Consider the following 15299-nt stretch of genomic DNA (forward strand, 5'->3'; position numbering starts at 1 on the left):
CTTCAAATACTTGCCGTTCCCTATGTGTGCCCTTCCATTGGAAAAGGGTGCCATGTGGAGTGCCCTCTCTACATGACAGTGTTCCAAAGGGTGTCACTTATAGTAAAGAATGCAGCGGAATGCAGCCCTGTATATTGCACTACATGTGAGAGAGCACAAAGAAGTGCATACTGATGGTGTTCCTCCAATGGATGAAATGTGATGCAGTGAAGTGAAGTACGGTCCTATCACAGTAAAAACAAAAGTCTTAAATTGAATCTAAATTGAATTTAACTCTCCTTCAGATAACATTTGGAGAGTTCAGATGCAAACCCCTCAAAATCTGTCCCTAAATCCATAATGTTTTTCTATATGAGCCTATTTTATCAGGTTCCTATAGGTTTTTGCCTACAAATCAATATTTCAAACCATGAAATTAGTATTATTTATTGCTATATGTATCTGTAACTCATTTTTGACATAGGTGGCATTTAGAGGACCTTGCACTTGAACTAATTTTGTCACACTCACAATCAGTGTATGGTCATTGCCAGATTTTCAGAGTTAATTCTACTATGATTACCTAAAGTACTGTAGATCAAACTACACATGTCGTCCCTACTTCAAGAATCACATTATAATGTGTAATATTGGACCAAACTATCTTTACTGTGTCTTTGTTTTAAATCTAGATCATATGATGCAGCATTGATGAATTACTGTAATGTAATATGAAATGAAAACCAACCCAACAACACAACATGGCACTACCAGCATTTATTTTAAAATATCTTAATCACTTCATTACAAACTCATTGCCCATAATTGCCTTGTCTATAATGACAATAATAAAACACGTATGCACCGGTAATCCAATGCTAATGCTTACCACAGAGAGCAATATGGGACAACGAGGAGAGTTGTTGTTCACTCCATACTTGCATCAGGTGGAGTGGCATTTCCTAATGGATGCCCCTGCAGTGTAAAATGATACAGGACGTGTCTTTGCAATGGGCTAAACTTGAGGTGCCTTACAGGTGCCCTTCTCATGGAAGGAAAAAATCATGAACTGTCCTCTTAGCACTGCGGCACAATGAAGTGCCCTTGCAATGGAAAGGAGTAGATTTCAGTAAAAATGAGATGTAGTGCCCTACAGTCCTCCTTACCATGTGCACTTTAGGTGCGTTTTCCCCAAAGTCGGTGCCATGATGACATGTGTGTAGGGGTGCCAGCAGAGGTGTAGTGATAGAATCAGAGGTGTAGTGATAGAATCAGAGGTGGGTAAAGTAAACAATGAATTCTGCGATCATAGTAAGGTGGACAGCGCCATGCGGCATCAGGTTTTTAAGAAGGCATTCAGAACACATGTTTGATGATGATGGTGGAGGTTATTGTCCAATGTTTATAACAATACCAGTGGTATTAAATAGTGTTGATGAGTGCACATAAGGTGAATGTGGATATTGTGAATTCTGAATGTTAAAAGTATTGGTGAATTTATTCAGTTTTATTTTTATTTTATTTAGTCTTAATTCCAATCTTTCTATCAAGTCATAGGCTGTCTTTAGCTTGACTGTTTCTGTTTCAAACGATGCAAATATTGTACATTTAGCTGCCAGAATTAAAACAATTCCCGGGGGAGATCATCCAGACCCCACTTCAGGTCTGACCGGCCAATTCTTGCCTTTTTATGTCATTTTGTTCACTCATCCTTGTATTTCATTTGTTTTATGTACTATAGCCTGTATATTTAATATTCTGTGAGTTTTCCATTTTCTTTAACCTATTTATACTTTTGATTAATCACAACTGTAAGGCCCATTAGTAACTATACTGTAGCTCCTGTAGTTTTCATGTTGTTTGTGCTTTACAGAATTGTGACTTGCTTACTCTTGTTTCTCTTATTTCACATCCTAGAGGGCAACGGGTAGTAATTTTCAACAAGACATGACACAGACAGGACTCAAGACTTGGGAATAATTTGCAGGTTTGTTTATTGTTTATATTCTTTGCATGGTGTGTCGTAGGAGGAGAGGCCCCACAGGGGAGATGAAGCAGGTTTACAGGTTAGTCGTGGCAAGGAGCCAATCAACCGACACCGAGCAGGAATGCAGGGGATACAGGAGGGTTGCCATGGATACAGGTAAACGCTTCACTGGGGTGTTGCTTCTTCTTACTGGTCGTCGGCCGCTCCAGAGATTGTGAAGGTTCGCTCCTGTGTGTCGCTCAGAATCTCGTCCTCATCGGTCTTAACTGTTCTAAACGCAAACAAAGATAGGAGTTCAAAACCTTCCTCACATTCACTGTATGTGGGTGTGCGTGTGTGTGTGTGTGACAGCGCAAGGCTTCAGATCGACGTGAGTTTACCTGATCAGAACAGTCTTCCTCTCGGTCATCTCCACCGCCTGGTCCTCGGAGAACTCCGCCTTGCTGCTGGAAGACATGGACACCGCCCCATTGGTGGAGGACACGGTCTTGGACATCCCATTGGACGAGGACATCATGGTGGACATCCCGTTGGCCGAGGACACGGTCTTGGATTCCGTCTCCATGGACCCTGATGTGTTGGTGGCGCTCATGGACGAACTCATGCCACTTGCCATGGCGACGCCTCCAGCCTTACCAGTGCCCATACTGGCGCTCATGGCACCGGCACTTTTGCCACTAGCGCTCATAGCACTAGCGCTCATACCCATGGCACTGCCATTCATGACTCCGCCAGCACTCATCCCACCAGCACTCATGCCCATGCCCCCAGCGCCCATGGCAGCCATGCCACCACCCATGCCAGCACTCATACCGCTGCCCATCAGAGACATGCCACCAAACCGCACCATGGTGTCCAGACGAAGGTCCTCACCCTCGATCAACTTCCTGCAAAAGAGTGAACAGGAGGTGTGAGTTTGGTGCCCACCACACCTGTGCTAGTAGCAATGCAGCACTGTGAAGAGATTAAACTTGTTATGCGTGTTCTCCTAATTAATTTATTTTACCTCTACTAACAAAAGGTCACTGGTCAGAATATATAACATGAAGAAACATCTCACCTGTAGGTGGTGATCTCAATTTCCAAGGCCATCTTCAAATTAAGCAGGTCCTGGTATTCTTTCAACATCATGGCAATCTTTGACTTGATGCCCTGCAGTTCCAGCTTCACAGCCTCAATTCTGGCCTGAGGGACACACAGTATTGGTCAGTATAAGACAACAAAGATGTTCGACTAGCCATATTGAAGATTATGGTGGTGTTGGAAACAAGATGGCTGAACTCACCAGGAGGTCTTCCTCCTCCTTCTTATAGCGTTCTCGGGCCTCACGGATCTGAGCCTCCAATGCCTCATTCCTAGTCTTCAGTGCCTCCAGGTCACGCTCCTTGTTTGAAATCTACACACACACACATACACCATGAGATGTCGCTCTCCCAATGTTTGGCTGAGTGTAGAACAGGAGACCCAGGAAGTGGTGTTGCTCGAATTAAAGATGAGAATAATTAGATATCTTATAATAATTAAAGATGAGAATCATTAGAGCCGCCACTCACATCTCTCTTCACCCCTGTGATCTCTTCTCTCACACTCCGTGCTCTATCCACGTGCCTCGTTGACTTTTGAGTCATGTCCTGGAATTTGTTCTTGTACCAAGAGTCCATTTCCTGCCAAAGTGAAGACAAACAGCGGGTTACATCTTGAACATGACCTGACAAATTATTTTGAATTAACATGAAATGACATTTACAAAATCAAGTGTTGTCTTTGTCTAGATTTTAGCATTTCACAGTTAACAATATTTTCTCCAGCACAGGCTTCTGAGCTATGGAGTGCAGACAACCTGTAGGTTCTTGGCGGCGATGCTGTCGTATTGTGATTGGATGTCCTTGAGCGCAGCCCCCAGGTCGGGCAGGCCGAACGCCACCTCCACTTTAGACATGCCACCGTAAATCTGAGCCATCAGTTCTTCAATTTCCTGAGGACAACAGATGCCATAGTATGTCAATAATAACAACAATACAGGCCCCAGCTGTGGCGCAACTGGCTGGGGCAACTGCACCGCACGCCGGCGACCTGGGTTCGATTCCTTCCCCGTGGTCCTTTCCGGATCCCACCCCCGCTCTCTCTCCCACTCACTTTCTGTCTCTCTCCACTGTCACTGTCAATAAAGGCATAAAACACCCAAAAATTGTACTAAAAAAGACAATAAAAATACCATTATCAATAACAATAACAAAGACCATCATCACAAATGCTTTAGGTGCACCTGTGTTTGGACTATCACAGTGGGAATAGGCTAATTACATTCAGCATCAGTCATCTTCACCCTTTTAATGTGTACAATTAAGGTGAATGTGTGTGTGCGCGTGTGTGTGTGCAGGTGGGGGGATTGTACAGTACCTGCTTGTGAAGCCTCTGCAGGAACTCCAGCTCACGCTCCAGGTTGTCCAGTTGCTTCTCCAGGGCAATGCGGGCAGCAGTGGCAGCATCAACATCCTGAGCAGCACAAAATAATGACAAATTACTACAGTAGTTCAGTTACGAACCACAAGAGGACATAGACCTTTCCCGAAGCACAACGTGAGAGGCACTGAGGCAACCAACTGAAAAGAGCAGGTCCTGTAGGTTTACCTTTTAGCCATTTTAAAAGCAATTAGGAATGTAAAGATAAAAGTGAGCCCAAATATGCACAGAAGGAGCAGGCAGTGTAGACACTTACGGGGCGGAATGCTTCAATCTCCATCTCAGCCTTTTTCCTGGCCTCCACAGCCTCCTCGTACTTGACCTTCAGCATCTCCAGCTGACCACCCATGGCATCTCTAGCAGCAAAGGCCAGCTCCTACAAGCAAGATCAGAGGAAGAGAACAGAGGTCAAGAGGAGAGAGGAAAGGTCAGGAAGAAATGAGTGATACAAAATTATCTGATGTTCCTCTCTGCAATCCTCATTAATGTCACTGTACAAGGGTTTGGTGATTCCAACCACTCCATAACAATCATCAAGTGGATGGGCCATGGACAGCAAGACCATCTGCATCCAAACTCTTGCCCCCCCTGCATCTTCACTGCACTGCACTAGACCTCATCACAACACCCTGTCCACCCAACTCCACCCCGCACACACTCCTTAGCACGTTGTCACTAATGAGATCCTCGGGCTCTTCCGGTGTGTCCCACTCACCCTCTGCATCCTCATCTGCTCGGCCACTCTCATCATCTCACGCAGCTGCTCCTCGTACAGCTTACGCAGGCCAGACGGCTTGGTGTAGCGGTTCTGGATAGCATCAATCTCCGCCTCAAGCAGCTTGTTCTGGGACTCCAGGGAGCGCACCTACCACACACACACACACACACACAGGATCAGGATTGAGATCACAGATGAAGACAGGCTGTACGAGAGTGGCTAAAGAATCGTTCCTACCTTCTCAATGTAAACGGCCAGGCGGTCATTGAGAGTGATCATCTCCTGCCTCTCGCTGGCGCGGGTGCTCTTGAAGGCCTGGTTCTCAGCGGATGCTGCATCCAGGTCCACGCCTCCCATGCCAACGCACAGAGCACTCATGCCAACCACGCCACCCATGCTGGCACCCATACTGGCACCCATGCTCGCCCCACTGGGAAAGTAAACAGCCTTACTACACAAGGAGTAGAACCACATTTAAGAATATCTGACATTTATGTGTACTGGGTTGCATGCATTCTATCCCATCGTGTAAGCTAGTGAAAGCAAGACACCCGGTGTGTGCCTTTGTGTCTCGGGCAACAGTTTTCTAAAGTCTAGGCTATGCTTGTCATCTGAGTTGAGTGAAAAGCGGGCCTACCCAGCCATTCTGCGGGAGCCGGACACCGCTCTGCGTCCCATGGTGCCGCTGCGGCTGTAGCTGGCAGAGCTGGCCGAGCGAGTGCGGACGCTCCGGCGCGTTGGAGACGGGCTGGAGACGCGCACCTGGAGAGAGGTGGAAGACGAGGAGGCAGCCAGAGCGCCCTCGAAGTGGCGCCGGTACGAGGAGATCCTTTCCGGGCTTCGACTCATGATGACTCCCTGGGGTTGGTTGCTTTGTTCCTTCCGATGCTGTTTGTTGATGACACACTGTCCCTCTCCTTCCAACGGCCCTTTTTATACGGTTGGTAGTTCTTTGGCACATCCTATTTAGCATGAAGGAATCTCGTAGACCTACCTCAATACAGCATGAGCACGACAGTGCCCCTTAAGTCATCTAGCGGACGCCCGCGAAGAGGTTTAAAAATAGTGGGGTGAAGAGGTGTTATTAACAAGTTATGGGTAGTCCTCTGCCATGATCAGAGGACATGTAGGCCATCAGATCAGTGTCTGATAAATGGAGATGATATTCGGACTGAAATCTATAGATTATTACGGGGTTTACGCATGAATGGAGAGGTTATAGGTACCCGAATGACAGCCTAAGGAGGACCAGAGAAATATCCAATGCTTCTTGTCTGTGTCATCACCTGGAAAGTAGGCTGTGTTATCTCGCCTGGTCATCTCCATTTCCATATGTGTCATAGTTTACTGTTGTGTTTATAGCAACCCTCTTCGTAGACTGATCAGACTGTCTGCAATCATAGCGAAGATGAAAACTAACAGCCCATCGTGTTCGGTCATCGGTTCATCTTATTTTAAATTTAGTTTACGAGTATTGGCAGAGGCAGAGGAAGAGGAAGGTGATTTCAATTTAATTGTAGTGTAACGTCAGAATATAACATCAACAGTCTGGGTGTGAGACGTCTGGGCGTTCCAGTCAATTAACGACCATTTCTAATTCGTGCGGACTTCGGAGGCTGATCTCAATCACTGTTGACTGGACTTTTGTTCTTCGGAGGAATGTAACGACTAGATGGGTTCATGATGGGCTGTTAGTGTTTGCGTCAGCATCAGTATTAAACACCTCTGTTCAGGCGTGGTCCACGGCATGCAGACTCATGTCAACGCAGTCATAGCCTGATCCCTGCATAAATCGGTGTTATCGCAAAATAAAGTTAGCCTAAACATGAATATAGTTCCAACATGGTTGTGTTATCTCCAAACACCTTGGCCTGATATCTGAAATGCATGAGCCAAATGGCCTCAGTTTTAGGTCTAGAATAAGTCGTTTTAACTTAGGTTGTTTTAAATGACCGCATTTGAATCAGTTTATGTCCTGCAAAACTAACTTTTTGTACATCAAGCCTGTTCATATGAGGGGTTCCTTTAGAAGAAATGTTATATTGCTTTATGTTTGTTTACTTCGTTGTGTGAAAACTAAAGACAAAGTAAGGTAGGCCTCACCATGATCCAAAATTGAAAAATAGGGACTTCCAGATAAATTACATAGGCTGCCGGAACTAATATTATGTAAGACACACGCACCTACCCGAGTCGAAATATATCCTGGACTCGTTTGCTGGGGTACTTCTACTCAGAAGTGTTTATAACTATAGCAGATATTGTTTCGTCTATAAAACTTTGTCCAAATTAGATTTTCTACCTCTCTTTGAACGTGATGGCGGGGAACTTTTGGCAGAGTTCGCATTAGTAAGTATTTTGTAAATACGTCACATATTTAACATTTTATTCATGAAGCTTCGGCTTTGTTATTGAGCTAGCATCTGAAAGGATGCTATCGATGGCTAACGTTAACTAGCTGCAGTAGGCTATTCCCTGAAATGACTTATGTAGTGGACAGTCAAAGTGCTATCCGACTAGGTCCCTGCTTATTAAATATAAGACACCGTGATACTTTAAAATAATAGCAATGAGATTAATATGTCATGGAGGTTGGTCACGGCATTCCTGCAAAACGGTCGCTAACTATATTAGCATAGTGTTTAGATGGCTAACGTGATATTGTGAACCTTATCCATCTAGCTGACTTGAGGACAGTAACGTTACTGTTAACGACAGCCTTTCATGTCAGATCTGAATGTTAAGTAGTTCAGTTTGCTTAGTTCTTTGCTATAATCATTGTTTTACTTTTTAAAAAGCCTTGTTAGCATTACTCTGGTCGTGAAATACTCAGATACGCGACCCTTTCGAAATGAGCAAATCCATGTTCCATCCAAAACCCTCCACCGGACTTCAGCATGTTTTAAAACTAAGCTCACTGTGACTTTGACTCATTTGTGTCCTAATCACTAGAAGACTCATCTTGAAATGACTGACAGCTCTGGAATCTTTTGTCATTGCTGTGCATTTGACGTTTGTGCTGTGATTTTTGCTTTAATGTGTTGTCATTGTTTTGTGGTATTTTAGCTTGCAGTGGGTCTTGGACAAGCAGGACCTGATAAAGGAGCGTCAGAAGGACCTGAAGTTCTTGACGGAGGAGGAGTACTGGAAGTTGCAGATTTTCTTCGCTAATGGTAGATAAGCTATTAATTGAAATAACATTGAATTCAATAAAATTAGTCTACTTGATAAACGTCGTAATTAATAACCTCAGCAAGACCATCTGATACAGCAACACAACACAGCATGTCATTAACTCACCATGTAGCCTACCTTTTTGGCTAAAGGAATAAAAAAAAATATACAGCTAGGGGAGTTTTATTAACATTCTAACAGATTTTGTTCCGGAACAATGTAAGGTTTTGAAATTCCATGTTGAATTCCGTGAACCTTTGATCTCCATTTGGGTTCTCATATTGCCTCATTCAGTACAGAATCATAAGACTCATTAGAACGTTCAGCTTAACTCTTATTTACCGAACCGGCTGAAGAGTTACATTTACTGTATGCTCAATCATTATTCCTCATCTTACAAAGCCCTATATGGGCTTAGTTGTACTCATCTGTGGAACGCAGGTATGCAAAAGGGTGTCAGTTGACTGTCCTCACCAGGGTTCCCACGGGTCAGGGAATTCCTGGAATATCATTGAATTTCAGAATAGGGATTTCCAGTCAAGGAAAGTCAGGGAATTTGGTCAATTGGCATGTACAGTCAGAGAATATCAGGGAATTTGATTAACAGTAAATTATGTAATAGCCAAAACCTGTTGTGTATTCTCATTTCATGTGTGGATGCACCCTTAATGTTTTTGTTTTGCCCGAAACATTTCCAGCTCTAAACATTTACAACATTCTAGAATGCAATATCTTGGCTGGTGGCGTCACCTCAGGCAAACATGCCAGGGAAATGCCGGTTTCAAGGTCATGGAAATTCTGTGTTATGGTCAGGGAAAAGTCAGGGAAAAGTCAGGGAATTTTAAGTCTGACTTAGAGTGGGAACCCTGCCTCACCGTCTGAACCCAGAGAGATCGTCTCATGAACTCGAGGGCGTTGACTTTTCTCGGGTGTGTTTCAGTCATTCAGGCCCTTGGGGAGCACCTGAAGCTCCGACAGCAGGTCATCGCCACGGCAACCGTGTACTTCAAGCGCTTCTATGCCAGGTAAGCTCCCATGGTAATGAGGCTGGTGACACTGCCACATGTGTTGGTTGGTTGACATGGTAATTAAAATAATATGGGCCATTGTTCGCTCATTTCAAAAGTGAAGCGACCAGAATGAACCACAACATGCTGTAGATTTAACCGAATATTAGTCTGTTGAAGAATGACCTGACTAGAGTTCTGTTATCTATACTTTGTCTGGTTCCAAAAAGACCTTTTCATGCAGATTTGGATTCTTATTTGAACATGACTGCTGTTATTTTGACTACTTTTGAGCTTCATATCAACACAGATTTGGATTCTTATTTGAACATGACTGCTGTTATTTTGACTACTTTTGAGCTTCATATCAACACAGATGATTTGGATTCTTATTTGAACATGGCTGCTGTTATTTTGACTACTTTTGAGCTTCATATCAACAAAGGGTGATGTCCAGCTGTGTGTGTGTGTGTGTGTGTTTGTGTGTATGTATATATTGAAATGCAGTGTTTTTGATACTTGTGTGCAGGTACTCCCTGAAGAGCATCGACCCTGTTCTCATGGCCCCCACCTGTGTGTTCCTTGCATCAAAAGTTGAGGTAACCTTTGACCTCCCTACCAGGGTTTTCATATTGCCTCATATTCAGTACAGAAGCATGAATCTCCTATTTTTCCTCATGCTTTGTTTTTTTCTCACATATACTCTCTTGCTTCCTTTCTTCCTCATGAAGGAGTTTGGTGTGGTGTCCAACACCAGGCTCATCTCAGCAGCCACCTCTGTGTGTAAGTTAATATACAGTAAATAGAGTGCCTAAGTGTGATGTCAGATTCCATAGCAACCGAATTTCTGTTCTAGACAAGTGGCTATAAATTCTGAACACGGAAGAATCCCACCGCTGATGGATTTCATTGTTAGACGCTTAGGCAGTACTTGACAAACATTAGTCGACATCAGCATAACATGTCACATGTATGATACTATCTGTGTACAATACATAAGTCACAGTGAAATTGAAATATGTGCATGACTCGGATGTTAAAGCTCATGTTGTTTTTAAATGCTGTGGTGATTTGATTGATATTTTGCAGTGAAAACACGCTTTTCCTATGCCTTCCCCAAAGAGTTCCCTTACAGAATGAACCATGTAAGTAGCAAATTGTTCGATAGGTTCAGTTAGTATATATGCATATATACACATACACATACACACACACACACACACACACACACACACACACACACACACACACACACACACACACACACACACACACACACACATATGTATAAATGTGCACATTTAGTGTGGAGATTGTGATCTAGTGTAATACCTACGAGTCTTGTGACGTCATCTGCTTGTAGAAATACAGGATGGCAAAATAAAAACGTATTGTTTTAGAATGTGTGCCTTGTTTAGTTTCTGCAATTGTGTGTGCGTGTGTATGTACAGTATATAAACATGTTTAATTGTGAGTTTGATAGGGCTTCTGTCCTCTATGCCTGTTTATGTCTTCAGAAATATCAAGTGTGTCCATATCTGTATGCGTGTGTAAGTGCGTGTGTGTGTGTGTAAGTGAGTGTGTGCGTACAAGTGCGTGTGCGTACAAGTGCGTGCGTGTGTGTGCGTACAAGTGTGTGTGTGTGTACAAGTGCGTGTGTGTGCGTGCGTACAAGTGTGTGTGTGTGTGCGTACAAGTGCGCGTGTGCGTGCGTACAAGTGCGTGTGTGTGTGTGCGTACAAGTGCGTGTGTGTGTGCGTACAAGTGCGTGTGTGTGCGTGCGTACAAGTGCGTGTGTGTGCATTCCCGGCGGCCTCTCCTCTGCCCGGCTCCATTAGTCACTCCGGCTCTGGGAGTGTGTCGAGTGGGGCCACCTCGGGCTGCCCCGTGCCGTCACATTCCGCCCAATGTGTTGCCACCCACCTGCCAAAACTGGCAGAGGGGTGAGTCCGTATGCCACCGTCCTGGCACCCCCCACCCCCCCCCCCGCCCCCGCCTCAACCCCACCGCTACCACCACCACCTCCCTCCTCCCTGCCCGCCCGCCCGCCCGCCCGCCACCTCTTCTCATGGCAGTGCCAAGTGCTCCGCCATCACCCGCGCCCGCTTATTAAGTCTGGTATCCAGGCAGCGGCGGCAGGAGCAGGGCGGGCATAGCCGGCGTTCCGCCTGTCCAAATGGCGTGTGGAACATGTATTGATATGCTGTAAGCAGCGCCGAGTGATTAGCGGCGGTCGGGCATCCGCTCAGCGGCACCCCGAGGCACGCCGGGGCCATCCTTCACCCGCCTCACCCTCGCCGCTGAGAGCTGGCGCTGTGGCGCGGCGAGCCTGTTTCCGACTCCTCTCCCCTCGCACTTGTGTCCTGTCCACTGTGCACTGTCCTCTGTGTGTGTGTGTGTGTCTCTCTCTCTCTGTCTCTGTCTCTGTCTCTGTCTCTGTCTCTCTCTCTCTCTCTCTCTCTCTCTCTGTCTCTGTCTCTCTCTCTCTCTCTCTCTCTGTGTCCCTCTCTCTCGGCCGATACTCACACTTTTCCTCTTTATCGCTCCACAGATACTCGAGTGTGAGTTCTACCTGCTGGAGCTGATGGTAAGAGAAGTCTGACTTTACGGCAAACTGCGTTGTTGTGACGTACAGAAGAGCTCTCTTCTCTCGTTGTCACTTGCTCTACTTCAGTCTACAGTCATTGGCCGCGTTTCCCAGATTTGTGAAGAAGCTCGCAAGTGCTCAGAACTTCTTAGGAGCGTTCTTAGCTTTAAAGAGCTTCTTAACGAGTCTGCGAAATGCGACCATTAAAGAACTCATGACGAAATGTTCTGCACATATTGTAGCCTTAAGCTGGTGATACACGGGGCAACATTTTGAGCAGTGTCACATGGTAACGTTCCTCATTATTGTGGTCACATGTTCCCATTGGAATTGGGCAACAATTTATTTACTGGAGAACTTTAATCATCATCTACTGTAGGCAAATTGTCATGATCATCCAATCCGACTAAATGGAACTGGTTATGTGGTTGCCAGGCAAAATTGCTCAAGTTGCCTCAGGTATCATCTCCATAAGATCTTATTTGGATGTTGGAATAGTGATTGATTGACTGATTGATTGACTGATTGATTGATTGATTGATTGATTGTTTTCCTATCTCCTTGGCAGGATTGCTGTCTGATTGTGTACCACCCTTACAGACCCCTGCTGCAGTATGTTCAAGATATGGGGCAGGAGGACATGTTACTACCTCTGGCCTGGTGCGTGCATGTCATTTGGAGTCAGGACTTGTGTGTCTTTACATGTGCGTGTGTGTGTGCGTGTGCGTGTGTGTGCGTGTGTGTGCATTTGCCTGCCTCAGGCTGCTGAGAGCGTGCACATCCTCACCTGTCCAAATGTGTGAGTCTGAGTGACCGTGAGCGTCTGTTTTTAAATGTTGTATCATATCAGTGTGTGCCTCTGTTTGCAGGAGGATAGTGAACGACACGTACCGAACGGACCTCTGCCTGCTTTATCCTCCCTTCATGATCGCGCTGGGTAATATATGGTTCTCTAGTGTTCCGCCATAACTCTATGTGAACTGCATGTTATCCTCTTGTTCTAAAATGGATACTTCCGGTTTTTGATTCATGATACCGCCGAATACCATTTGAATGTGAAATTAATGATTTATGAATAGAGTATTATAGTTTTCGTTTTATAGTCTTTGTTTGATAGTACCTTGCCAGGTGTATCCAGTACTCTGCCTTGCGTCTGCCTAACAACACCCTTTGGCTGTTCTAAATGACTGGAGCCTACAGCCCCTTGTGGCTTACTGCTTACTTCTGTACACCAAGGCCATGGGTCTGGGTGTAACGTTAAATGTCTTCCCTCTTGTCGTCTTCCTCCTCCAGCCTGTCTGCACGTGGCGTGTGTGGTCCAGCAGAAGGACGCCAGGCAGTGGTTCGCTGAGCTGTCGGTGGACATGGAGAAGGTAAACCTAGTCGTCAGAGGAGACTGAGAAATAGATACAGGGTTCCCACGAGTCATGGAATATCAATCATGGAATTTAGGAATGGAATGTCAGGGATTTTTTTCATCATTTTGAGAACAAAGTTATTGAATATCAGGGAATTTTGCTGTAGCAGTTTGACATTTACTTTCCAAAATACATTAACAAATATTTCCTGTTCTAAAAAAGAAAAAGATTCTTGAACACTACACAACTGTTATGAAATCTTTGGTTGGTATGTTGTACCCTTCACTATATAGTTGGACATTAGAGTGGGAACCCTGTAGATATAATATGATAGATTTAATATTAGATAATGAAGCCTCTCGCCTCTCCAGCATATCCCAGCATGCTGCTGTGAGTTTTGACATGCTGTCTGTCTGATGGCTACATTTGCAGATCCTGGAAATCATTAGAGTCATTTTGAAGCTTTACGACCAATGGAAGAACTTTGACGACCGGAAGGAAATGGCCGCCGTGCTCAACAAGATGCCCAAACCTAAACCTCCACCCAACAGGTTAGCAAGATATCCAAACCTAAGCCTCCACCCAATAGGTTAGCAAGATGCCCAAACCTAAGCCTCCTCCCAACAGGTTAGCAAGATATCTAAACTTAAGCCTCCACCCAATAGGTTAGCAAGATGCTCAAACCTAAGCCTCCACCCAACAGGTTAGCAAGATATCCAAACCTAAGCCTCCACCCAATAGGTTAGCAAGATGCCCAAACCTAAGCCTCCACCTCCATGTTAGCTGGATGGAGCTCACTCAACTACATTCCACTAGTCGGTGCACAGAGGGAGTGTTTCAATCTTCCTCTCAGCAGGGAGCCCTCGCCCCCGCTCCCCCCGGCCCCTCCTCAGTCTTGCTCCTAATGGAGTGTAGATGTTGCCGCCCTGGTGCTAAGAGGGACACTGTATTAGAGTTGAGCAATTGAACAAACTTGTCATTACCAGCGCTGTGGCAGTTTTTCTTGTCACTACCAATACTTAATCATGTCTCAATCGTGCGCTTGTAGTCCGCTAGATGGACTAGACATCGATGTGTGTTGTGGCCCTCTTGTGGAGAATGGATCTGAGGAAACGGGCACGCATACTATTATGATATTTTGGCTTCTGTGTCTGCTGGCTGAATTTCAGCAGCCTGATTTAATAAGTTCTTACTCCCCACCCCCATGCTCTGAAGCCAAGTCAATAAAGAATATGTTTAGCGTAGCAAATGATGGACTTGGAGCCAGTGGAGTTCTGTTATTTATTCTCTGCCATTCCCAACACATAGTGCAGCAAAATATATGAAGCCATGTGCTCCACACAGTATTTTTTGCCTGAATACATTCCCTTGATTCTTGAGTCCACTAATTTTTTTCTCTTCATGTGTTTTCCCTTCCAGCGACAATGACCAGAGTTCCAACGGCAACCAGAACAGTTCCTACAGCCAATCATAGAGTCAGTGCCAATAAGCTACCCGAGAGACATCCAATCAGCATCCCCTCTATCTCTGTTCGTCCCTCCCCCTGTGTGTATATGGAGGGGGTGGGTGTCTGACACCCTCTCAGCCTATCAGAGGAGCAGAAGCAGAGAAACAGACTCATATTGTGCCTGGCCTCAGATGATGATGTGACCTTATGGGGAGGGGGGCAGCAGACAAGACTGTTGGGGGGGTGGGGGGGGTAAAGCCTTGGATTGGTATGGGGTGGAGGAGTGGAATGGAATGTGGAAGGGGTAGTTGTGTTTGTCTGGGGGTTGGGGGGGTAGGGGTAAAAGAACGTTGATGATCCTGACTTCCTTGAGTAAACCCACAGAGCACCTGTTTTAGTGGGAGTTCAGTGGGAACAAAGAAAACTTGATCATTACTGTGTGTGTGTGTGTGCGTGTGTGTGTGTTTGTGTGTGTGCATACGCGTGCATGCGCACGTGTGTCATATGGGATGTTTTCGTTCCTCAGGGAGTAGAGCAGTCCTTTTCCATTTTTCCTAAGCGGACACACATCACCAACTG

At 45.4% G+C, this 15299-nt stretch overlaps 2 protein-coding genes across 2 annotated transcripts; one reads left to right on the forward strand and one right to left on the reverse strand.

The window, feature by feature from the left end:
* Nucleotides 1-2152: 2152 nt before the first annotated feature.
* Nucleotides 2153-5999, reverse strand: LOC134097438 (glial fibrillary acidic protein-like). Its single transcript, XM_062550312.1, has 11 exons — nucleotides 5785-5999; nucleotides 5385-5544; nucleotides 5145-5294; nucleotides 4686-4805; nucleotides 4367-4462; nucleotides 3807-3941; nucleotides 3520-3630; nucleotides 3252-3362; nucleotides 3027-3151; nucleotides 2347-2853; nucleotides 2153-2237 (listed from the first exon to the last, which is right to left on the reverse strand). The coding sequence occupies exons 1-11, from the start codon at nucleotides 5994-5996 to the stop codon at nucleotides 2153-2155; spliced, it is 1812 nt and encodes a 603-aa protein (XP_062406296.1). The 5' UTR covers nucleotides 5997-5999.
* A 1359-nt stretch (nucleotides 6000-7358) lies between these two features.
* Nucleotides 7359-14937, forward strand: ccnc (cyclin C). The gene is made up of 12 exons (XM_062550619.1): nucleotides 7359-7496; nucleotides 8214-8320; nucleotides 9262-9346; nucleotides 9858-9927; nucleotides 10060-10111; nucleotides 10418-10473; nucleotides 11880-11915; nucleotides 12484-12575; nucleotides 12785-12852; nucleotides 13209-13288; nucleotides 13706-13824; nucleotides 14693-14937. Exons 1-12 carry the CDS (start codon nucleotides 7465-7467, stop codon nucleotides 14745-14747), a joined length of 852 nt encoding a protein of 283 aa, XP_062406603.1. The 5' UTR covers nucleotides 7359-7464; the 3' UTR covers nucleotides 14748-14937.
* Nucleotides 14938-15299: the final 362 nt, after the last annotated feature.

This window comes from Sardina pilchardus, chromosome 12 (genome assembly GCF_963854185.1).
Source record: "Sardina pilchardus chromosome 12, fSarPil1.1, whole genome shotgun sequence".
Lineage (NCBI taxonomy): Eukaryota > Metazoa > Chordata > Actinopteri > Clupeiformes > Clupeidae > Sardina > Sardina pilchardus.

Excerpts from the sequence above, each read along its gene's own strand:
- LOC134097438 (XM_062550312.1), bottom strand. The coding sequence starts at position 5,996 with ATGAGTCGAAGCCCGGAAAGGATCTCCTCGTACCGGCGCCACTTCGAG. Across the intron at positions 5,295-5,384 it reads TGGCCGTTTACATTGAGAAG|GTGCGCTCCCTGGAGTCCCA; the intron begins GTAGGAACGATT and ends TGTGTGTGGTAG. Across the intron at positions 4,806-5,144 it reads AGCAGATGAGGATGCAGAGG|GAGCTGGCCTTTGCTGCTAG; the intron begins GTGAGTGGGACA and ends TCTTGCTTGTAG.
- ccnc (XM_062550619.1), top strand. The coding sequence starts at position 7,465 with ATGGCGGGGAACTTTTGGCAGAGTTCGCATTA. Across the intron at positions 8,321-9,261 it reads GCAGATTTTCTTCGCTAATG|TCATTCAGGCCCTTGGGGAG; the intron begins GTAGATAAGCTA and ends GGTGTGTTTCAG. Across the intron at positions 13,825-14,692 it reads CCTAAACCTCCACCCAACAG|CGACAATGACCAGAGTTCCA; the intron begins GTTAGCAAGATA and ends TTTCCCTTCCAG.